The following is a 24,345-nucleotide window of genomic DNA, read 5'->3' as shown; positions in this document are numbered from 1 at the left end:
AGGTTAGACAAAAAATTAAACATGTTTTACTAAAGTGCTTGGTATTCTCTTCCACAGATTTAAGTTTGTGGGTGTTTTTTTTAAAAAAAGAAAGAAATTTGTATTAATATAATTTATAATAGTATCCAGAAGAAAATTACCTCTAATATTAGATTAACATTTGTAGTGAGAGCCTGCACACGGTGGAAGCTGGCAATCAAAGAAATTGGCAAGAACCCTTGCTGGTCCATCTTTCTCCTCAAAAAGAAATCTCTTTCCAAGTTTTCTACACTGAAATAATACTCACTGTAGAGAGAAAAATGTTTATGTTAGCAAACTACCATCGCCTTTTCAGAGCTGCCTTTCTTATCTCCTTACTAGTAAATGTTGATTTTTATCACTTTATTACCTTTTAAAAAATGATTTGGAACAATAGTCACTTATCAAGAGAACAACCATAATAACCAATTATATAAAGATCCAGAGCAACAGTATAATATACAATTTTAGTATATTCAAATAATTTTTAATCTTATAGAGTAAAAGTCAAAGGATTTAGAGTAAATGATTACACTTATCTATGGCTAACAAACTGCACAACCAGGAAAGCATATGCGACTCACTGGCCTCATTACTGCTTTCATATAAAAAACAGCAGTAAATGCGTCCAACTGGGGGGGAAAAAGGGGGGAACCCAACCTTTTAATTTCCTCTGTAAGACTTGCAATTTCAATATTCATGTGGATGGGAGAAGCTGCTTGAAGAAAGTTGGAAGAACATGAATAAACTTTCTCAAAACACCATGAATCAAAAGGTGAGTAGATTTTTTTTTTAAAAAAAAACATTCTAATGTTTCTGATCTGATTTAAAAAACTGATCACATCATGGCAGGAAATGGAAAAGCTGAATGTAAAGATCTGATATGACACAAAACAAATTTTCAAAGAAACTTGTGTAAAAGTCATTTAAAAGCTCTGCAGGCATCAAAGAGACTGTAAACACCTGAATTATTATTATTATTTATTTATATAGCACCATCAATGTACATGGTGCTGTACAGATAACACAGTAAATAGCAAGAGTTGTAAAGATAAATAAAAATGTTTTGTCTACAAATAGATGATTACTGATCCCAAAGTATTAACAAATTATCAGCTTTAAAACAAAAGAGAAAGCCAAAAATTACTACCCAGTAGTGACAAGTTAAAGACTCCCTAGGCTCAATTTTAAATGTTTCCAAATTGTTATCTGGAGCCTTCAAGTAAATTAGTCTAACACAGATGTTAAAAAGATTATGGTGTTGATGATCTGCAACATTAAATTTTCCCCTCTGAGGTTACTTAGGTAACTTAAACTTAGAAAGTAAGCACCTATGTTGGTGCTGGAAATAGTGAAAGTTTCCACACTACAAAGTGGAAGAAAAGTTTCTATAGCTTAAGAAAGGTCTTTTTTCTTCAACACTAAAGTTCACAGATCAATGGCAACAAAAACAAAATAGGATCTACAGTTTAGTGCTGCACTCCATACAATGTTCAGCTGATTTTTCAAAGTTTTGAAAGACAAATACTATCATCCAGGATTAGAAAAATGCACAAAATCTTCCACAGCTGCTACTGCTGCTGCTGAAAGAGAAGCTAAAAGGTTAACCACTGCAAATACACATATGGTAATTTCCCCAAAACAATCCTTACAAGTTTCCCCTTTGATGCAGACTACCCTGACTATAAGGAAATACTTTTAATGAGATGGACCCAACATGAGCTTTATGACAATGAACACTAATTACAGATTTAAAATATGTACTCTTATTAATCTTCTTTCCAATAGGTTATTCTGATTTTTTAAAAATGAAACAAACAGAACTCTTTGTGTGTGTGGTGGGGGGAAGGGTTGCTTCCAAAGCAAGCCATATAATTAAAACTACAATGAGCAATACAAGAATTCACACTGTGAATATCCTAACTTGTCCATGAGCTTCTTTCTATAAGGCTGCAGATTCTGTAAAGTACACACTTCAGAAACTCTGGTACTCCAGCTTTGATAAAATATGAAAAAAGCTTGGCATTTTGCTGAGCATTAGAGGGGGACATCATCATGTCCTACCTTAAAGAGTCTGGATTCTACACTGCGAGCTCAGAAATCTGACCACAATGAAGAAGCGTCTGTGTTCCTCACTCACTTGTCTCAGAGTAGTGGAAGCCAGCAGATTATCCTGACATTGGAACTGTATGTCCACTGTCAGGTGTCAGGACATTGACATTGGAATTGACATTGGAACTGTCAGGCCTTGCAGCAAGAATGGTTCTTTGAGATAATCAGCCTGCTACATGTATTGCCACCTTCCCTTCTACATGATTGGGTTGCATTTCTATACAGGGCTAGAAGTAATTTGCTTTTTTCAGTTCAAATAGTTAACCAATCACCAAGAAACTCTTTAAAAAGTGAAATTAAAAACTTTAAAGTTACCTCAAGTTACCAGCATTACGCAATTACAGACATGTTACACTGTAACACACAAGCTAATGCACAATGCCAAAAAATTAATGTGTACACCACATAGCAAGGATGGATACAAAGCTTGCAAGTGGCTTACAGAACAAAAAGACCCAAGATCCATCCTTATTAAAAGTTCATAGTGAAAATGTTTGTAACTTGAACGAAGTAGTTAACACTGATTTCCAGATGATGCCACTGATGCATAAACTAAGCCAAAGGTTTCAAATGAAAGTTGTCTTACATGAAGGCAAAGTTCAGCTAAACATCTCTTCCTTGCCCACCTGCAACACACATTAATAAGTCTACTTACATTTGGCGTTTAATGTATTCTTTAAGTAGTGTTTCATCCACCGAATACATCTGCACTCCTGTTCCATCGTCGTAGTAATACATCATACTAGTGTTAAGATCTGGCTGAAATGGCTGATCGGTCCTTTCGCTATATTGTTCTCGGTAGCCATATGAATACTCATGGTTCACTTCAGAATTGATAGAGAAGGAAAAAATGTTATGTGTCTAAGTATATGAAAAAAAGAAGTATTGTCTCAGCAAATGCGTAGCATCTTTGAGTTAACATATAGATAGAAGTCACTGGGTAGAATTTAACATTATTTTGTACTCCCCTCGAAGCTTCTTTACTGTCTTGTGGGTCCAACTGTGGGTTATATCTCTGCCTATTGCTAAGAAAGCAAGCACCATGTGCCTTAGATTTTTCTATTATCCTCTCTCCCTGAAGGATCTTCCTCGGTACTATTTTGTGGCCCAAAGTTGTAGCAGGAATAGATTCATGTGGTTATAAATAAGGTAGAGGAGAAATCAAGAGTTATGAACAGAGACACAACTCTTGAATGTGGATGTATACCTTAAGATTAAGGTACACGTGGATATGAACCTTAACTTTATGGATATGTTACTGAGAGTAGGCACCTATCTTGATGGGTTTGGTATTGGATGTCCTGTATGCCAAACAAGAAGGAATCTTCACTCCGAGTACCAAAATTACATTGCCGTTTGGTATAGGAAACATTCCAACTACAGCATTGGATGTACAATAACTGGAGAATGTTAGGTGACTGCCCTTGGAAAGGGGAAGGATGTGCTGCAGCACCCTCCTTCTAAATGCTGCCTCAGCTGAGGTGACAGCTTAGATCTTGTAATCTTTTGTGAAGGTACTTGACAAGCACTATGTGGCCATTCAGCAAATCTCTGTATGGATACATTTGTGGATAATGAGGATAATGTTGCTTGTGGGCTATATCCTCTTAAAAAGACAGTAACAGTAACTACAGGGATCTTGAGTGCACGTGAGAACAAGGAAGACTCTCAATGCATGAGACCATTGTGTCCAAGACATGGGCAAGGTCCATGAAATTCATTGCTTTGTGGTACTGGAGATGTCTGGTTGTCTGCTGGATCTTTCTGGCCCTCTCTGGAGACAGTGGGATGTGTTGATGGTGGCACCCTGACACTAGAGGTAGCATGATGGCTGTAGATGGCTTTTGAGGCAATTCAGTAGGAATCCATACTGACCCAGCAAGTCAAAATGATCTGCAGGTCCTGATTTGCCTTTGAGACAGAGAGAAGTCAAAGTAGAAGCCCATTACGATAGGGGGATGTGAATGGCCCATACCCATAGGTACATCACAGGCATGGCCATCAGCTTTGTGAAGAAGTGGGAAGCAAAGGTGTGACTGCAGGGCAGAACTCTATATTAAGTGATTATTTTTGTTGGTGAACTAGAGAAACTTGCAATGATCAGAATATGCAGATTCACTTTGGTAAGATCTATTGAGGTGAAGAAATCCCCTTGTGGAAAGCTTCTCAGATAGTGGCCAAGGTCTCCCTGAAAAATTGCCATTGTCATACGAATTTGTTGAGATATTTAAGTTCTAAAATTGTGTGTCAATCTTCTCCTTTCTTTGGATCTATAAAGACTGAATATATGCCGATATACCTTTGAGTTAGAGGGACTGGTTCTATCATTCTTATTGCTATAAGAATGGTAATAACCTCTTCTATGATTCTGCTTCTTGGGGCAGTGGAAAGTAGGAGATTGGTGGAAGCTCTACACTATACCTGTCTGTCCATTGCTTTAAAGCACCCATTGGTGTGAAGTTGAGAAGTGGGTACAAACAGTTGGAGTCTTGCTGCCCCCTGGACAGATGGTATTAATACAGCTGCCTGCCTTTCCTGGACTTGGTAAGGGTAGGCTTGGTGGATGAGAAACTCTGATTTCAGTTGGGAGTCTGGCCTTTTCTTTGAGGGCTTGCCACTACTTATGTTTCGGATTCAAAACTTAGTCCTCTGAAAAACATACATCTAGTTAAGCATCTATCTTCCACTTTGGCAATGGAAAACATGGCCTTACACTTGCCTTTCATCTCCAACAATACATCCTTGAGAATCTCTGCACCTAAGAAGTGAGAAACGTTGAAAGGAATGGAGATGAAATTGGTTCTGGAGGAAGAGTCCACATTCCAGTACTTGACCCTAGCTACCATAAGGTGGTATCAGCAAGGCTGAGGCTCTTGATAACTTCTGAATAGTCTTGTGAAGTCTAACTGCTTCTAAACATAATAGAGGCCATAAGAAAAATAAGATGGATGCTACCTGAAAGGCCAAGGCAGTTGCCTCATGGGCTTCCCACAGGGCTATATCTAAATGTTTTCACCAAAGTCCGTTAAAAGTGTATCACAATCTTTTGGCACTATGGCTTCTGATAGTAAAGCAACTATGGCAACATCCATCAAGGAAATATTTCGATCCTCCATGACCTGCTGTTGTAGGGCTGTCAGGATCAAGCTTGTTCTCCTTAGTGTTGGGGAAGGAGTTTCAGGGTGGTGGTGCTGGCAATTGGACTCAGAATCTGAAGAAAAAGAAGGAGGACCAGAAATTTACCAGCCAACACAGGAAGCGAGGGAGGAGATTCTCTAAGACTCCTCAGGAGTCAAAGAAGTATCTTCCCAGGAACTTATCAGCAAGAATGCAGATGGCTCAGAGATCATCCCCACCCACCACGCCTGAGAACTCAGCCTCTGACTAAGGTGGAGGGGACATCAGAGTTGACAGTTCCCAGAGTCTATTGCACAGTCAAGCGGGTGAAACTGATAAGAGGTGGGAGGCGGTCCCTTACGGTAGTGGCTTATGAGAAGCTTCTCCCTAAAGAAACAGTCTTGCTTTTATCAAAGCTAACTGCCTAGCTTTGTTAGCGAAATTAAGCTTAGAGGATAGCTCCTAGCATTCACATTCCCTTCAGGTGAGAAGAGATGCTTATTTGTCAAATAAAGCTTTGCAGATTACACAGCAGACATCTTTATTGTCTCGCATCAGCAGGAGGGCTTGGAATCATGACGACATACAACTTCCAAGCAAAATTTTTAAGTTTTTCTTCTGTTTAGTGGAATAGTCTATTTTAATTTTACAATGTCATTAACGGGCACTAGAAAAGGAATTGGTTTTCAAGGGCTTTTTAAATTCTTCTATCTTAGAACCATCAAACTATTCTATGTCTTTTTGAGCTGAAGGAAGGTGAGAGGAAAAGTCCTGATTGGTGGTCCCTGGACAAAGGTTCTGCTACCATCTTGAGTGGGGCTTTAAATTTGGGGAGATATTTTCCCTCTTTGGAGGCATGGGCCTGTCATACCATGATGTGTTTGTACTTCTAAGATACTACTGAGCCTTTCCTACTTTGCTACTCTGAGGACACGAATCTGAAGAAGAGATAAAGCACCTACTCTGGGGCATATGGATTTTTTTTCCTTTTAGAAGCTGAACAGAAATATCCGTGAAAAGCCTTTCTGGAAAAAGCAGGCAGGGGGCTCAAGGGGAAGTAGGGGCTGCTTTCTGAAGGCTCTGGAAGGCTTGGCAAATTGATATTGAATCAGAATTTTCATCCAAAACCTCCTCTGCAGCTGAAAGAGGTTCAGGATGACTAAACTTTCCCCTTTGCACCCTCTGGTGGCTGTTGCTATCACTGCTCTCAGGCTGCTATTTGAAAATGGTGCCAATTTTGCATTACCCCAGAGATCCTGATGTGATCCCAAAATGGCATACTCTTTAGAAAGTGTTGAGCCTTGACTATCCACAAGAGAGAGTACTGAGCAGACTGAGGATTCCCCATCACGGTGATTGCAGGAGTTAATGGGATCCACTATTGAAAGGGATGGGTGTTCGCAGCATTAGCAGTGCTTGCAGAGTGGTGACTCACCGTCAGATTCCTTTACAGGCAAGGAAGATGCTTTGTAACAATCCTAACATGCTTCTGTTTTTTTGTGATCAAGCTTACTGACTCGCTTTCCCATTGGAGCCATTGGAGAGAATATGAAAAGAGGGAGAAAGTGAGAAGGAGTAGCAACAGAGCAGCTACAAAAAGGGACATTTTATAATAAAAAAAATGAAGACACTGTAAGGAAAGAAACTCAGGTAAAAGACTTTAGATGCAATTAGGAGTGCCTGAGTTAGGCAGAAAACAGTTGAGAGGAAAGACTAACTTCTGCTGTGAATGAAGGCAGGAACAAATAGAGGAGCCTACAGGGGGAGAGGATAGTAGAATATTTGATCACCTGGTTTCTGCCCTCCAAGCAGAAAGAGGAGATATAGACCACAGTTGGATGCCTTCTATCATGCCAAATATGAGCAATATACAGTACTTCAACTTTAGAAAAGCTTTTGACAAAGCTCCTCACCAAAGACTTCAACACAAAATTATAATCATAGGATAAGAGTTCCGATTGCTCTTAGCAACTGTTTCAAGACAGGAAATAGAGAACAGGAATAAACTGACAGTGTTTTCAATGCAAAGATATACATACTGACAAGCAATTCCTATTGGAACTTATGCTATTTAACATGGTAATAAATTATCTAGATAACACCCAAGAGCTTCCAAGGAATAAACGTAGCCAAAAAGGACACATGTGTGAATCAATATACACGTTAATACTTTGTAATCATATGTTCAAATATATATTGAACTTCAAAGTCCATTCATGTTGGATAGGTCTTCTTGTTGCATTCAAGGTGTACTGGTAAAAAGAAGGGTCTGGAGGTCTGGTTTCCTTTGAGCTAAAATTTTGGAACTATGATTTGCAATGCAGCCATTATTGTATCTTCCAGTTTGAAACTGAGAGTAGAAAAACTGTTCCCACCTTCTGGTACACATGTAAGACTGGGCAGATTTATGATGGTTAGTAGGTCTTACTTGGCCAAGAAGCCTAACTGATAAGTGGCAAAGAAGAACCCTCCTTAAAGCTAGCATGACCTCGTAATTTGTACTGATAACAGACATCTATTTTGGCAAGTTGTAAGGTATTTCAGCCTGCTCATTAATCAAGTACAAAGATCAGATTTTTTTTAAATTGAAAGAGAAACATTCAGGAGTATGATAAGCTGGCTAAGATAAACATTAATTGGAATAAAAAAACCTAGAACAGAGAACTAAACATTGCTACATTGGTAAATACACACAGAGAGAGTGAGAGTCTTCACTCTTGACTTTAATGCACGATTTTCATATTTGTAGGCAGGGAGATAGAACTTTGGGTGTATTTTTCTTATGCTGAAACTGTAAGCAGTTCTTTAAACATGGCTCTTAGTAGGCTCATTTTTGCTGGGCCTTCTAATTATTTGTGTGCAATTTATGGCTCTGAACCTGAAGACACTTCCTGATAATGCACCTGCTTGTCAATTGTCCAAATTAAAAATGAGACATCAAAGACAGTTAGAAAGTGTCTTGAACTGGATATCAATCAATACAGAACTTTAATTGGGAATAATGATGTTCAATGCACAAAACTTCCATAGCTGAGGAGTTTTGACGGGATTCCTTCCCCCACCATCCCACCACGCATATCCTTAGCGGATTCTTACTTATTCTGTCAGTTCATTGAGACCGACATTGTAGCCTCAGAACCAAGGAGAACTTTTGGTACCCAACGGCTAACTCAAGTATGACACCATCGAGGGGACAGCAGGTGGTTTGTGGGAATGCACAAATGACCACTCAAAGGACTACAGTTACAGGTAAGCAATCTGCCTTTCTTCTTTGTTGTCCCTGTGCATCACACATATTGACAAATAACAACAGCTGAGTTGGTGTCCTACTACAGGATAGAGGAGACGACTGCATGACCGAAGGACAGTCATCTCTGGCTCAAAAATCTAGTTGATAGTACCAAAATGTAGACGGTCTTGACCATCTTGAAACACAGCACAGAGCAGGGATGGCAATCTCCTTGTTGAATGTGACCAACATTGCTACTGCATGAGTAGAGTGAGTTTGGGCTGGGGCAAACAGAGACCAGTCACTTCATATGTTAGCTCAATGTCTTGACAACCCATGAAGCAGTGCGTCAAAACTGGGTGCCTCTTGCACTTGCTGCCATAACAAACAAACAGATGGGGCAACTGTTTAAATTGTTCAGTCCTTGACTTGTAGAATGCTAATGCATGACAGACATTCAAAACATGTAAGGTTGCCTCACGTGGAGTAGATGGCGAAGAGAAGAAAGCCAGCAAAATAATGTTCTGGTTCAAGAGTAAGTCTGAAACCATATTAGGCAAAAAAAACCACCAAGATCTGGACAATGGAGAGGACCCAGGAGTCTGATGTGAAGCTACTCCATCCAGAATAAGGAGGAGGGAAGGGCCTCTGGCCACTGGCTGACAGACAGGCTTTTTGCCATAATTACGTAGATTTGGACATCTTTTGGGACAGAGCCTGGCTAACCAGGTTTGATGAGTAAATCATGTAAAGAATTTTTGATAGGTCTATGGTGAGTAGGAGACAAATCTGTTGGTGCAAAGTAGAGGATATCTCTTCCTGCTAGACAGAATGATTAAAAGGAGTTTGCTGGCTGAAGTGGCAAGTGGGATTGTCTGTATGCAGAGTGAGGGCAAGTGTGAAATGGCCCAGCCCAGCCATTCTGACAGGTAAAATAGAATCTTAAGATGAGAGGCTCTTAGATTAAGCTACCTTTGATCACAATATATGTTGTGATTTCCCCTCTCATTAAGCAATAGTTTTCTGCAACCAAGCACACCACTTTCCCCACAAACCAAGATGCTAAACTTATTTCAAACTGTGGTTTGTCATTAAATCAGAAGGGAGAGGTGGGAAAATAAGAGCAAGCATGGAGAAAGGAAGGGGAGGAGCAAGTACAAACACAGGACTTAAACACATCAGTAAACCATGGCTTGGCATTACATCTTATCCAACCCACATTATAGGAGACAGCTTTACAGTCTAATGTGCTTATGTTCAATACCATTTTTCTTAATAATTTTCTATTTTCATACTTCGAGGGTTTCCTCTTCCACGTCCTCTTCCTCTTCCCCTGCCTCTCCCTCTTCCTCTGTAAAATCCTCGAACACTGCCACCTTCACTTCTCACACTAGAGACTTCATCATGATCATCTCGTTTTTCCCGATCCCGTCGCCAGCCTTTTGGAAACAGAAGAATTGTACATTCCTGCAGTTATACAATTGAAGTTTTAACATGCAGATGTCAACATGTAAAAGAGAAAACAGTTGAATTTTAAGTGACATACTAGTTCTTGTCTCACTGCGTCTGTTGTTGTGAGGCACAAGTTTGCTAGTTTCCGGTTGAGATCTTGAACTATTCCGAGATCCTGGTCTATCTTGGTTATCTGGCTTCATATCATCTAAATGAAGTGGCACCCATTTGTGCTTGTTACCTTCAAGTGTAAAATATAGAACTATAATGCTGTTAAGAATACCCATTGACTAAATAAAATATAATACAATTATTTCTTAAATATTAGTTCCCATGACTTAAATTCATGTACATATTTAAGAATTCAAAAAAAGTATTTTCTACCCATGAAAATAAATCCTCCACATGCAAGGAATTGCTTTCCATCCTCTCCACAGTGAAATTCTCCATCATAGACTCATGGGAAATCACTTTGGCAGGTAATTAAAAGATGATTTTCCATTTCAGCTGAATTCATTACCATGGACATCTATAAAAACATCTTGGATTTTGAAGTTCTAGTTAGAATGAACCACCGGTCTCTATCAATGTCTGATACAACATCCCAAGTGAAATAGAACATATTATTTTCAGTTTAAAAAGTGTTTTACAATTTATACAAACACAATCTCTTGCATAACAAAAAAGGTGTCATTTTTACACATGAACTCCTGTTCAACAATCCAAATCACAAATACCTTCCCGAAGTCCTGCATTCAAAGTAACTTGCATTTCAGATATTGGCAACCAAGAAAAAGGACTGATCTCCATTTCTGTGACAATATAAGCTCTAACTTCCTTACATCAATGGGATTTGTACTGCAGGTGAATGGTTGTTATCCCATTCTCTTTCAGTACAAGAAAGGCCTGTACTGTGAATCTATATTAAAGTGTTGGGGAGAAGTGTGCTATGGCCTTGCTGTTCAAAAACAACCCCCTCAATTCTATGCATGTTTAGACAGAAAAAACCCCTACAGCTCCCAGCATGCCCCAGACAAATGCATAGGATTGCATCCTAAAAGTGCAAGAAATAGAGAATGCAAATACACAACGCAGCTCCAATCTTTAAACATAGCTCCCATATCTAAGGCTATAGATAATATTTATAACCAGACCAACCTTTTTTCCTTTGATTGTTAATTTGAGCCTCATCTTCACTAATATTTTCTCCAGGAATATCTGGATTTATTTCCAAGTTGTCCTTGATTTTGTTATTACTCTTCTTTTCATTTTTATCTTCTTTCTCCTTCTTGATTGGAGTTTTTTTATTTTGATTAGTTATATTTTTACACTATAACACAACGGTAAAAACTTACACTATAACACAACGGACCAAAGGAGAAAATACATCAACAGAGTCTCCTGCAAATGGCTCAATTTCTTCAACCTCTCAAGACTTTGTGGGCAATCAAACAAAGACTTCATGGGATCCTTCATAACATATGGAATCTGTAAGCCTTGGCAATCTTCGCACAAATATACTTTGAGTTATATATAGCTAGAGGCCTATTACAGTGCCCATAGTTAACACCTTGCATCAAACAACATCGTAATTAAGTAAGCTTAACTTTCTTGAATTTTTTGTGTGCGCGTCACATTATTAATGAAGTATATAAACACAGTATTAAAATGACAACTGGAAGTATATGAGAATGACTTTTCCTTCCCTACTCCCTTCTTTACATTTTTTCACTTCTGAAATCTTTCTATGACTCCAACTCACAGGAAGACTTCGCTGCTGCTGCTTCAGACCTTATGGGTTTTCTTCCAGCTAAGCAGTGGCAGCTCCCACTGTAAACCACTTCTATGTAAGTGAGTTGCAAACACTCAGATCAGTTGTTATTACTGCAAGCCACTCAGACAAGGAACAGCCTAGATGAAATAGGTTTGCTGCAACAACAATGAAGGGGGGTATCCATGTATCTTCCCCTCCACAACAAATTCTGGGGACACAATTCAGCCTAAAACAGTATCTGTTTTAACCCTACACGTCCCTGAGTACTGATAGTTTTCACACTTTGGCATTTATGGGCTGCACTGGCTGGGGGGTGGGGGAGCTGGTTGCCCCAAGGTATTTTTCTCTAAGCCTTGCCCTTCTTGGCTTATCATATCTAATAGGTACCTGCCCAGACCCTAAGGTCATCCTCAGGGGTCTTTCTCCGTGACCCCCTGCCAAAGGAAGTAAGGCAGGTGGCTACCAGGAGGAGGTCCTTCTCTGCTGTGGCACCCCGGCTGTAGAATGAGCTCCCTAAGGAGGTTCACCTGGCACCTACACTATATTCTTTCAGATGCCAGGTGAAGACCTTTTTATTCTCTCAGCATTTTAACAGTCTATAAATTTAACTTTAACTTTGCTGTTTTAAATTTGTTTTTCAAAATTGTATTTCTGCACCGTTGCTGATTTTACCCTGGTTGTGCTTTTATATTGTATTTTATATCATGTTTTTATATTGTTTGTTTTATACTTTGAATAGTTTTAAATTTTGTGAACCGCCCAGGGAGCTTTGGCTATGCAATAAATTTATTTATTTATTTATTTAAGCATTTTTATGCCACCATTCAGCCAAAAAAGGCTCTCACGGCAGCTTACAAAAGTATTTCTTGACAGTCCCTGCCCACAGGCTTACAATCTAAAAGTCCAACTTTTCAACCAAGATATTGAAAAGGGGGTAGTACAGGCTTTTTTTTAAAAAAAAAAAGAGGCAGTGATCAGCCTACTCCTGGACCCAGAAGAAGAAAACAATCATAGGGCAGTTGCCAACATCCCTTTTTTGGGCAGGGTGCTCAAGTGAGTGATCACTGATCAATTCTAGGCACTCCTGGATGAAACTCCAAAAAGTGCTGCTGCTCTCCCTTGTGGCACTTATAGTACAAGGTACTGCTATCTACATTGGCTGCCAATCTAATTCCAAGCCCAATACAAAGTGATAGTTTTAACCTTTAAAGCTGTAAATGGCTTAGGATGAAGTTACCTGAAGAAGCCCCTATTTATTTACTTGGACTCATCATTAAAGGCCAAGCTCCAGAAGCCCCCACCAAATGAGCCAAGGCAGACAGTTACAAGAGGGCCTTTTCAGTGGTGGCACTCCATCTATAAAATGTGCCTCCCAGAGAGGTTCACTTAGCTCCTACATTAAGGTCTTATTGTCCCAGCCATTTTAGGAACATTTTTAGTGCTTTCAGATGGTTGCACTATTTTATCTGCTGCTAGAGTTAATTTGGTTTTCATTATGTGCTGCTGGTAGTTTTATTTTGCTTTTCTCTAACTTTATTGTCATTGTTTTACTAGAAATTTTTTACTATTGTATTTTATTATATTATAAAATCCAAAGCAATAATAACCCAGAAAACTTCTTACTGGACAGTTTTAAAATGTAGTAAAAAAAATAGCTGCCTTTCTTGATATTCCAAATAGTAATCTTGGGCATTTGCATACAGAATAAAGGTTGCTGTTAATAAAAAGATCTCCCTTGTACAAACCAAATACGCTTCCAAAGTAAACAAAACATTACATGCACCAATTACTTCCATTCTATTTAATTTATATTGTGTTTTGCGAAGTCACAATATGAAATTATTTTTACATGGTGCAGAAAAAAAGAAAGCCATCTATAAATAATTAAATGTTGTCTTTACAGTTTAAGCTTCAAGGAAATAAGCTTGTCTTCATCATAAAGTAGGCTTGCAAGCAGTTATGAATTGAAATTTATCTGACTAATGCTCACCTCATCTCCTGTTAGCTCCCAGCTGCTACCATCATGAGCCTAAACTTGTTGCCTGCCCAAGGCTCTCAAAGTTGGAAGAAGCCATGGTGCTATTGTCAACTGGGGAAAGAACACTATAGTGGCAGTGCAGAGATTGGAGGCAAAATGGTGAGAAGAACCAAGTACAGTATGTTCTTTCTTTGCGTGCTTAGGGACAGGTGACATCTGCCACAGCAATGTGGTGAACTGCACACCTCTCTTGTAAATAAATTTTAGAAGTACACTTACTTCAGAATTTGCAATTTCACTTGGTGTTGGCCAATTTGTTGCATCACTAAAGTCATTTGCCTGCAATGATAACAAAAGCAATTTATTGTCCAGATTTATTAGTTTAAAAGCAAACAGGCAAGTGTACACATTTGACAGGGGGACTGTGCTATAGTTTTATAGTCGCTAGATCACACTATAAAATTCACTGATAATTTTTCTTGAGTTCTCACAAACCCTGATTCACAAAATAGCCACGAAACAAAAGCAAGCTAGTCATCAATTCGCAATCTCTGCACCTTCCCCCCACCCCATAAGTGCATAGCCAGAGCCGCCACCTATCTCAGTACTTCTTCGGTCCACAGTCATTTGGTAACCTAAGAATCCAAGTTTTCCTCCCCCATCTCCCAAAAAAGGCTTTGTGCTTTTATAGCACAGCTAGATTCATACAACATGTTAAGTCGGAGTATGGGTTGAGTGTGGGTTGAAGATGGGTTTTCATTGAACTGCGGGTTGTTGTTGAATCATGGGTTATTGTGTTGTATGAATCCAGCAGTGCTTGTCAACCACAAACAACCCATGAAGAGAGCCCATGTGAACTGTGGGTTATTCGTGGTTAACAAACTATGGTTTGTTAAAGTGTCTGGGTTCACACAACACAACAACCCACAATTCAACAACCACCCAAACTGTGTGAACTAGATCATTATGAGACTGAAAAGATTAATGCTGGCGAAATGGATACAACATTGAAACAACATGGAAAAAAGAAGCAATGCATTCCCTTATCCATTTTGTGGTTAAGCAGTATGGTTTAGTGTGTTGTCTGAACCAGGCCACTGTTTCTAATCCACATACCTTTTTTATCAAGACAAGTTCAGCTTTTTCAAGTTACATAGTAATAGTAATTGTATACTGCTGCTTGTATAGTAACTATAACAAAGCAGCTAAGTTCATAAAATCATATGCAAATTACATACAATTTAAATATGTTAAATAAATTTAACTTTCTAGCTTGCCATATATTTCCAGTAAGGGAAAGCTTTCTATCCCAATGAAAAATTACATTCAGACCATTCAACTGTTCTGCTTCTCAAGATACTCTATATTAATGTACTCCTTGTTCAGTTCAACAGCCAAACACAAAGCAGTTTTCAACAGACTAATTTCTAGACAGATTTTCCTTTCTACAAAGCACCAATAAATGGAACTAATAAATGTAGAAACCTAGATTTAGATATGAGAAAAATATTCAATAAAAGCCAGACACTAGCCATCTTGCTAAATTTGAATCAGAAGATGTCTTATATGCTTTGCTTTAACTAAGCAACTAAGCAATTAAAATAATTATGGTAACATTGTTATGGTTCAAGCTTTGTAGTCTTTTATATATTAAAAAAATCAGTTCTGCACACATATGGGCTTTTGAAGTAAAAATGCTGCTCAGGATAAAACACATCACACTTAGTAAACATACAAATATAGGGTTTCATGTTCATTAATAGTTAAATAACTGGAATACCAATTAAAATAATGTAAAACTGTTTTTGCATCCCAATACACACCTTATTCGATTTCTTTATCTTCAATTTTCCAGCCTTTATGACTTTAGCAGAACTCTGTAATTCTAAAATGGAAAAAAGCCAACAACAGATAAATGATTGAAGTAAACTAAGGTTTTCCACAGAACTTAAATCAGGCATGAGAAACCTTCTCCAGCTTGTGGGCCAGTTACGGCCCACTGGGTTTCCCCACCCTGCCCACCAACTTCTTACCCAGACTCTTGCCCCCTCTGCTAGGCCTTACACCCTGCCCTGGCAGTGTCTTATCACAATTGTCTCTCTCAGCACTAGGTAGGGGACATACTCCACTCAGCTGATCGTCATAGTTCAGATGAAGAGATGGGTCTGGGAAAAGTATGTGAGTGAGTGCATGAATGGTGTGGATGGTATCTGTATGTATATATGGGGGGCGGGAGGGAGAGGGAGAGAGAGAATATGGTATGGATGGAGTGTGTGAATGGTGATAGGGAGAGTGGGGTGGCTGTACCCATTTTGAGCTCTGGCCAGAACCACTGCTGGCATTTCCTGGGTGACATATAGCATGCATTCTACCACTGAGCTACAGTCCTTCTCCAACAGGAGAATCTCTCTCTGACCTAAATCAGAAAATTAAAGTCTTTTACATCCTATTTTTTCAAACCATGCCCAGAAAATGGTCTGAAGGTGACGGATGCAGTTCTATCTCTGATGCTAAACAAGTCTGATCCAGACTGGAGACCCTGTGAAATGTCATAGTGACCTTGTTCAATTGACATGCTACGATGGTTAAGAATTTTGAGCTAAACATTATGACTTAGCACATCGTGTAAACCAGTGGTTCCCAAAGTGGGCGGTACCGCCCCCTTGGGGGCAGTGGGATTGCATAGGGGGCGCGAAGAGGCAAAGGAGCGGCAGGGGAGCGCTCAAGGTGGTCTTTTCCGAGAAGCACCTCTCCAGAAGGTCTTAAAACCCTGGGACATTTTTATGAGAGAAGGTAGTTTGGTCCCAAGCCATGTAGGGGAAAAATCCACACATGTATTAATACCGTTTAAGAAGAGTCCTTTTAACAGAGAATTGAAAAGTTTCAAAAGCACCAAAACGCTAATGAAGAGACATATCCTGATTGGTGTGCCCTGCCACGCCGGCTGAAAAACAGAGGCATTTGCTCTCTTTTCCCTCTCCCCCTCGGCAAGCCTGCGGATTTTGAATAAATATTCAATTAATTGTTACCGTTTTGAATTTTATTGTTATTATCTTCCTTAGTGGGTCATTGAAAACCGCTATTCTGAATAATGATTTTTATAGTGTAAGGTAGGGGGGCACTGGGCATGAATTTGTGGAACCAAGGGGGCGGTGACCTGAAAAAGTTTGGGAACCACTGGTGTAAACTATTCATAATTATGGTAGCTACATAACCACAATTTAAACACATTCACTGACCATTTGTTACAAAAGTGTTAGCAGCCTAACCATAGCTTAGCATGTCATCTGAACAGGCCCATATACTGCTCCAAACACCTTGGAGGAAGATTGAAATACATATGTGAGCATCATCATGCTTAAGAAAAGAAATATGCAACAACTAGCCCTAGGAGTATAAATGAAGTAACTGAACTCAGTGAGGCTTCTATGCCAAATATGCATAACATCTGGCAAAACAGATCTATTAATTAACTTTGCAGAACAAGTTACCTATTTAACACAAAGGCCTAATTTGTGTTAATTATCCTTTTACTTTCTCTTAACTGATTTATTATTTTAGAACTCTTTTTAATATGAAAGCTGAGGCAAAAGTTAGACTGCAATGCTAAACAAAATTACCAAGGAATAAGTCCATAAAAATTCAAATACACTTACTCCTGAGCAGGGTTGCCCCAGGGGAGAGAAATGGAGCAATTTGCCCTGGGCCCCTTCAAATAAGGTTCCCCCAGTTCAGCTCTTGTGCATACCATTGGCCATGGCTCTGCACATTGCTCACTAGAACACAGACAGATCCTTGCAGGTGACAGTGGCAGGGCGCCCTCAAGATCACCCTCTAGGCAGCCCTTCTCCCTTAAGATTGTGCTGTCAATTTAATCTAGCCAAATCCCAGGTACTAATTTAATAAATTCTACTATTTCCAATAACATTATGACTATTACACCTCCTTCAATCACATATCATTATCATTTCTGCTATAAGGCGGCAGATTTGGATTTGTGATATACAAATTATAAACCCACTTTAAAGTTGCTTTCAAGACCACAAAGAACACATGAGAATTACAATGGTTGATAGTCATCTGACAGTGAGTACAGTTTCGCCGCTTGAAAGTCATTAGCGCTAATATCTGTTTAAAAGAAATGAAAACATTGTCAGATTTTTTCCTAAACATATGGGTATAAAAGCCAACAATGTTTTAAACCACTGAACTGAAATTATTTCAGAGTTTCAGATTATATTGGCTGAGCAGCCATTCCAGCCAAGTGCTTAGCGAATTTGCTTCTATCAGCAGACTTTCTCATGCACCTAATCAACTATGAACTGAAACTCTTGATTCAGTAAAAATGAAATTTAGTCAAAATTAACTCCTCTGACAGAAAACTGAAGACACATATGCAGTGTTTCATGATTTCTTAAAGCTACACTTTTCAAGTTTTTTTGAAATATTGTAGATAATGCAGACACTGAAGTGAAGACAAAACATGCATAGCTGCCAAACAAACAATAAAGGCTATTTCATGAATTACCAAATTGGACTATTACTTGGAAGTAGCATGTACTTAATAGCACCATTATGTATAGGAGCATGTGTATTGATCCTACATGTGTTCACAACTGCAACGTACACACATGCACAGTAGACAAAGAAACAGCTTTTTTTTAATGCAAGCGAGAGTACTATTTCCTGCAAAGATGGTACCAGTATAGGCTTCGAATATCAAACGAGCAAACAAATCATCACCATGCAAAAACAAAACAACAAAGAGAACCTACGTTGATCCATTCGATATTTAACATCCTCACGATTAAATCGCCTTCCCACCCACCGCAAATATAAAACCGGCCGCTTTCCCTTCCAGACAAGTGAGATCTAGCTCTCTTCTCAAGCGTTTCGTTGTCACCTTCCTCCTTACAAAACAACTCCAAGACAAGCCACACCTCTTCACGCTCATTTTCCTAACCTGAGTACATACACGACATACGAGAAAGTACAAGCAGGACTCAAAGAACTCCTTGGCACCGGCTCGCTGGACAAGCAAACACACGCCTTTCTCCAAAGCCCGTGTCACTTGGGGTCGCCGCTGCGACCAGGGGAGGAGGGAGGGGAGCGCTTTCGCGAAACTTGAGACCAAGCCGCCGCCGCCGCCGCCGCCCCACCACCAGCCCCAGCAGCGCACCGGGCTCTGTCCTCCCCGCAGCAGACCCAAGCACTGCCCCTTGGGCTTGACAACCTCCCCTTCCACCCACCCCCACCCCGCCCTTCTTGCTCCTCACCCGGGTCCTGTGGGCCGAACTCGCTGCCGGCGGAAGCGCTGGACGGGGATGAGCTACTGCCAGAGGCCTCGGGGGGAGCCTTCCAACGGGTCCAGGGGTTCTCCTTCGGCGGGGGGGCCTCGACCACGTGAGGCTGCTGCTGCTGCCGCCCCCGCTGCCACTTGTCGTTGTTGTCCTCGTCGTCGTCCTCTTGCGGTTGTAGCCCCTCACCACAGCCGCCTTCCCGGAGGGCTTCGGCTACTTGGCCGGAAGGAAGCAGGAGCTGCTCCTGGTGGTTCTCTTCAGGCAACCGGGCCCCGGCACTGGGCTTCTCCGCACCCCGAAGTGGTGGCTGCGGGGCGGCCGCGGACATGCCGAGAGGGGGCCGCGTCGCTGCGCTGCACGCCCCTCCCCCTCCGTTCCCTGTGGGGCTGCGGGAGAGAGAGCAGGGAGGAGGGAAAGCAGCGAGCCTCTAAGCGGAGCTCCGTGCGGGGGGCCTGGCCCGCCCCACGGGGGCTGCGCCTGGCGGGGAAGCGGGCCCCCCGCCCGAACCGCGGCCTCCGGGGGCGGCGACGCTCATTCACCTCAGCGGGTAGTTCAACCGCCGCCGCCCCGTGGCGGGGAGGAGAGGGGAGAGAGTGCGCGTCGTGCGCCGCGAAGAGTCGAGGGCTCCGGCTCAGGAGGACTGCGGGAGCCGGGGAACAGTTTCCGTGGGCCTGGTTCAGAAGTCCGGCAAAGCCCCGTCACAGCTGTCGCGTGCGTGCTGCCTCGCGCCGGGGAGGGGGGAGGGAAGAGGGCGGGGACAGCGCCTGGGAGGGAGTCAAAGGAGGGGCGGGAGGGAAGAGGCGGAGGAGGAGGAGGAGAAGAGCAGGGCGGCCCGAGGCGGAGCAGCCGAACTCTTCGATGCGTTATGACCTCACAGCGGCGCGGGCCGAGGCCTCGTGCATCTCTTCTCTGCTTCCTTCGCTCTCCCAATCCAAGCCCCGCCTGCTCCCGCTCAGAACGAGCCCGGTGGCTGCGGTCGTCGGGACAGCGGGCGCTCGGAAGGCAGCCGCGGGTTGACGCTTGCATTGGGTAGCTTCGAGAAATCACTCGCCTGAGTGGCGCAAAAATACGCAATGCCTATGAGGCGCGGTAGTGGACAGGCATCTGTGGGGCTCGAAAGAACGTCAGAATGCAGCCCACGCCTACCACAATATGGCTGAAGAATGGGTTTTACATGGTAGGCACATTAAACATCTGCAACATTTCTTCACCTCCGGGGAAGTGGGAAAGGGAACAGCTGCAGACACACTTCTCCATTGCTTAGGGACAGAAAGTTGCAAAGGGGTGGTTCTACATCTTCAGGTGTATTAGGCACAGTGTCCAGATTGTGGTGGATACAAGTGGTTTTATCTTTAAAATGTCTAGAAAACGTGTGCTGCTGAAAGTTCCTTCTTGTCTCATACTGAGCCAAATTGCAGGAAGCCCTGAACCACCCAGAAAAACACCTCTGGATGGCACTGTGCAAATGTAAATAGTGATTGGGGTGCGGAGGTGGGATTGCTTCTGCAACCATTACAGAATAGGCTTTATTTATAAGCTCTTCCCTGTAATTGGTCAGTCTTTTCCCACTTGCATTCTAGGCATCTCACAACCAGTTCCATCAGGTGTATATCAAGGAGCAAAACAGGCTCTGCTTAGTGGAAGAGGGAACTTGCCCACTCTGAGGGAGGCTAGAAAGATAGCAACAAGGTAGAAGCCTTCTCAGTGGTGCCCCCTCTCCCCAATGAGGCCCACCTGGAGCCAATATTGCTATCTTTTCAGTGAGAGGCCAAGATTTTTCCCAAGCATTTGGCAGCGTGTGATGAGTTTTGATTGATCCTGGATATGTTTTACAGTTAAGTTCATTACTCAGAGTTGGTTTTAGATTTATGTTGTCTCTGTATATATGGTCTGTTGTGTGTGTTTTAATGTTTTTAAATTTTGCATACTATTTTTAATGTTTTAATCTTTTTAAACCACCCAGAGAACTTTAGCTATAGGGCAGTATGGAAATGTAATAAATAGCAACAGTAATATCAGTAATATAATAATAATAATGTCAACCTGTATCATCTCTGCATTTCACAGAGTTACTAGGGCTTCAACAGGACTCCTGATCATGCTAGAGCCAGAAAATCACCCAGGGCCCTCACAAATCTTTCAGAATTCATTAGTCTTCAAGGCTTCATTCTAAGAAATCCTCTACTACTGCAAAGGGCTAAAGCTACTATAAGCCTAAACCTCAGCAAGAAGTGAACCAAGCCTGACAAGGGATTGGATATAAAATCCCCTACTTTTATACCATCACCCTCTTACCCGTTTGAGAAAACTAGGCCCAAAGTGTGTCCAGATACATGTTTTGGTCAGTGACATATTGGGACAGCCCCATGGTTGTCATAGCAGCCATCATGTCCTGAGCTGCCCTAGATAACTGGCCCCTATCTCCTGTGGGGCAGCTGGTGGGGAAATTTGAAAGTGGCGGGAAAAGTTTGTTTCAAGGCTGGTGGTGTGTTGGGGATCAGAAGATCATAAGTTTGAATCCTGACCAGGAAGAAAAGCAGGCTCGAGCAGCTCATTCCTCACCATGACAGTAAATACAATGGTATACGAAACCCAGTTCCTTGGCTTCACCCCTTAAATGTTTATGTTGTGGGTATACCTAGCTGTTCAAGACCATCTTTCCCACATAATGCTGGTGGCAGAGGAGGCGATCCTGAATAAACTGAAGCGAGTTGGTCTTAATATCACACCTTCTCTAATCCAGAGGGGTATCGAGCAATTATTTTCTTTCCTGAAGGAGCGTTTCAACAAGCTGCTTGGCAAAATGAAAGAAACGCTTCTGAACACAAGGTTGAGCATTCCCAGGACCATTTTGCTTCCAGAAGACAAATTCCAAGAGGAATTCTGTTCCACTGCTGAAAAGTTTCGGAAACTGCAGATCGGCCATCTAAAATAACAACTGAAGGCCAAAATACATGCAGGGTGGGCTGTTCAAGTAAAACTGGAAGAGCAAAAGGTGGTCCAGGTGCATCTTGAAGGGATCCTTCCGTGGTTTGATGGCCTTGACAACACAGGAAGGTAAGAGGAGACAGGTAACCTTAAAAGAAAGCTTTGCCGCCTTGATGAAAACAGCTGCCAAGCCGCAGGACATAGTGGGGGAGATTTATGAGAAAATGAATTGGCTGAAAATCAGCAAAATAAAATTAAAATATTTTTTCCACTTATTCCTCCCCCCTCTCAAAAGTACAATATTTTGTTCTCAATAGTTTGGAGTGTGTGTGTGTGTGTGTGTTTTGCCTGCTTATATATTTGTACATAAACGGTTTTTATATCATGTGCAGTATTGTATTTAAGATTTTTAATCTTTGTAAACTACCTAGAGAACTTTGGCTGTTGGGTGGTATAGAAATGTAATAAATGAATGAAATGTGTCGGGATTACCCTACGCCACCCCACACCAGCAAAAGCACAGAGCTTTTCAAAAAGCAGGGGCAGCCTGGCACTAACAAGGCACCCTGTGGCTGAGGGAGAAACCAACAGGGAATGGTTGTAAGATGTCTTATTATACTTTCTCTTACCTGGCTGTTGAGATACCCAAAATGTTATCTTTCCCTACCCATGACTACTATGATAGGGGCATCCATGTCTGACAACATCCTATTTGAATTGAAGAATGAGATGAGGAAGAGAAGATGGATGCTCCAATCACAATTCTAGTGGGCCTGAAAGGAACAGAGTACAAGACTTTTCTCTGCAAAACATTACAATCTTAAAACTATTACTTTTTCAGTAGTTAACCAGACTAGAAACAAATGCCCTATATTATAATGAAGTTATTGTGATAATGGTTAGTTAATATTTCCTGTATGCAGTTCCACTCGTTAGTATTGACATGTCGTAGCCTCTCTTCCATGCCATATGCTTTATCGTTACATGTTATGGCTTGCTATCAGAAGTAACCTAAGATATTTTGATACCCATGGCAAACCCCCAAAATTCTCCCCCATGATGGCAACGGGTGAATAAAACTATTTTTGTAACCCCAGATCCTCTGAGGTGGAATACAGCATATATCATCTCATGGCAAGGATCCTCTTTTATTCAGGATACCTACTTTTTGTATGGCATAACCTCACGCCTAAATACCCAGAAATACTGAATTCAGTCACATTCTTTCCGCTAAGTATACTTTCAGCCTTAAACACAGGCTTTGTTCAAAACTGAAAGTAAATTAATGACTTCATAACACTCAAACACACTCCTTCTTAAAAGAGATCCACTTCATTCTCAAGTACAAGTTCCCAGAGATGTCACTGGGTTCCAAGCATGGTGATTTAGAAGCAAATATAATTTTAATTTAAAGATGAAATGGCCACATGTAAACTGTTTCAACAGTTGTCAAAATGGCACAAATGTTCATAAACATTAATTCCCCCCAAAAATCAAGATTATGCAAAGTTCATTTGTGGCTTGAAGCTCAAGCTTGTACAGTTTACTATTCTAACCCCATCACATGGATTAATTTGATTGCTGGGACTCCTGCTACATTCATTTTCTACAGTGGATGAAAAATATTCTCATATAAATTGCTTCTCTCACTTGCTCCAATAGGCAGGGCTATGCAAAACAACTTTGTGTATTCTATCCTGCATGAGACAGACCTCTCTTAGTTTTAGGATGTAATTCGGTAAAACTAAATAACAGGCTTGGAAAACACCAGATCCATCACAAACAAGCTCAAGAACTGTTGCTCAAGAATGCAACTACATATGGCCAGAAAACAATAAAACGAGAGGACAGAAAAGAGACATCCCTAGGGCCCAATGATTCAAAGTCAAACTTGGGACAGCTGAAAAAACTTCCCCTCTCTAGTCCCACAGAAGTGCAAAGCTGATAGAACCTGCTTACTTTTATCTCTAACCAGTGGTAAGTAGCTTGTAACTTCAGCTGGTGTTTCTCCTCCTTGCGGGAACTTGGGGACATAATGAATAGAGAAAAGCACACACAGTCCAGAAAATAGTCTTCCATCACTGTACTTGGGACCCACTGGTCTTTGTTGGCAGAAGCCCAACTCCCAACAAATTGCTGCAGCTTCCACACTCCTGTGTGATGGGTTGAGAAGTCCCAATGATAGCAACCTGCTTGTACCTCTGTGCATTTGATATGTTGTCTCCAGAAAATGTCTTTCTGCAGTCACAAAGGCTGGCCTTTAGGCCTATTCAAAGCAGGCCTGAATTATCTTTCTTCACTGAAAGCCAAAGCAAAACCATTTTCTTGTCTCCAGCAGTACTTTATTCAGATTCCCCAAAGAACTTGCCTCCCTTGGAGTACATATCAAATGAACTTTAAGCTTGGAGTCTCCTTTCCAGCTGTTCAGACCACCAAG

The 24,345-nt window shown here is 41.2% G+C and overlaps 1 protein-coding gene and 1 pseudogene across 2 annotated transcripts in view; one reads left to right on the top strand and one right to left on the bottom strand.

The window, feature by feature from the left end:
- The window catches only part of LARP1B (La ribonucleoprotein 1B), a 44,840-nt gene extending 25,184 nt beyond the window's left edge, over positions 1 to 19,656 (bottom strand). The window contains exons 1-8 of one of the 2 annotated variants that reach the window (XM_063135958.1): positions 18,957 to 19,656; positions 15,504 to 15,565; positions 13,960 to 14,019; positions 11,087 to 11,258; positions 10,023 to 10,169; positions 9,772 to 9,915; positions 2,786 to 2,954; positions 141 to 285 (exon numbers count right to left, since the gene is read on the bottom strand). In XM_063135958.1, coding sequence (XP_062992028.1) covers positions 141 to 285; positions 2,786 to 2,954; positions 9,772 to 9,915; positions 10,023 to 10,169; positions 11,087 to 11,258; positions 13,960 to 14,019; positions 15,504 to 15,565; positions 18,957 to 19,308 — 1,251 coding nt within the window. In that variant the 5' untranslated portion in view covers positions 19,309 to 19,656. Of the gene's footprint in view, positions 1 to 140; positions 286 to 2,785; positions 2,955 to 9,771; positions 9,916 to 10,022; positions 10,170 to 11,086; positions 11,259 to 13,959; positions 14,020 to 15,503; positions 15,566 to 18,956 lie in introns of those variants that run through there. The other variant, XM_063135959.1, reaches the window with a different exon arrangement.
- Positions 19,657 to 21,508: 1,852 nt separating this feature from the next.
- LOC134405050 (protein MIS12 homolog) lies at positions 21,509 to 23,853 on the top strand (annotated as a pseudogene).
- Positions 23,854 to 24,345: the final 492 nt, after the last annotated feature.

Source organism: Elgaria multicarinata, chromosome 10, assembly GCF_023053635.1.
Source record: "Elgaria multicarinata webbii isolate HBS135686 ecotype San Diego chromosome 10, rElgMul1.1.pri, whole genome shotgun sequence".
Lineage (NCBI taxonomy): Eukaryota > Metazoa > Chordata > Lepidosauria > Squamata > Anguidae > Elgaria > Elgaria multicarinata.
The sequence above is the reverse complement of the archived record's forward strand: the minus strand, read 5'-3'. Positions and strand labels throughout refer to the sequence as shown.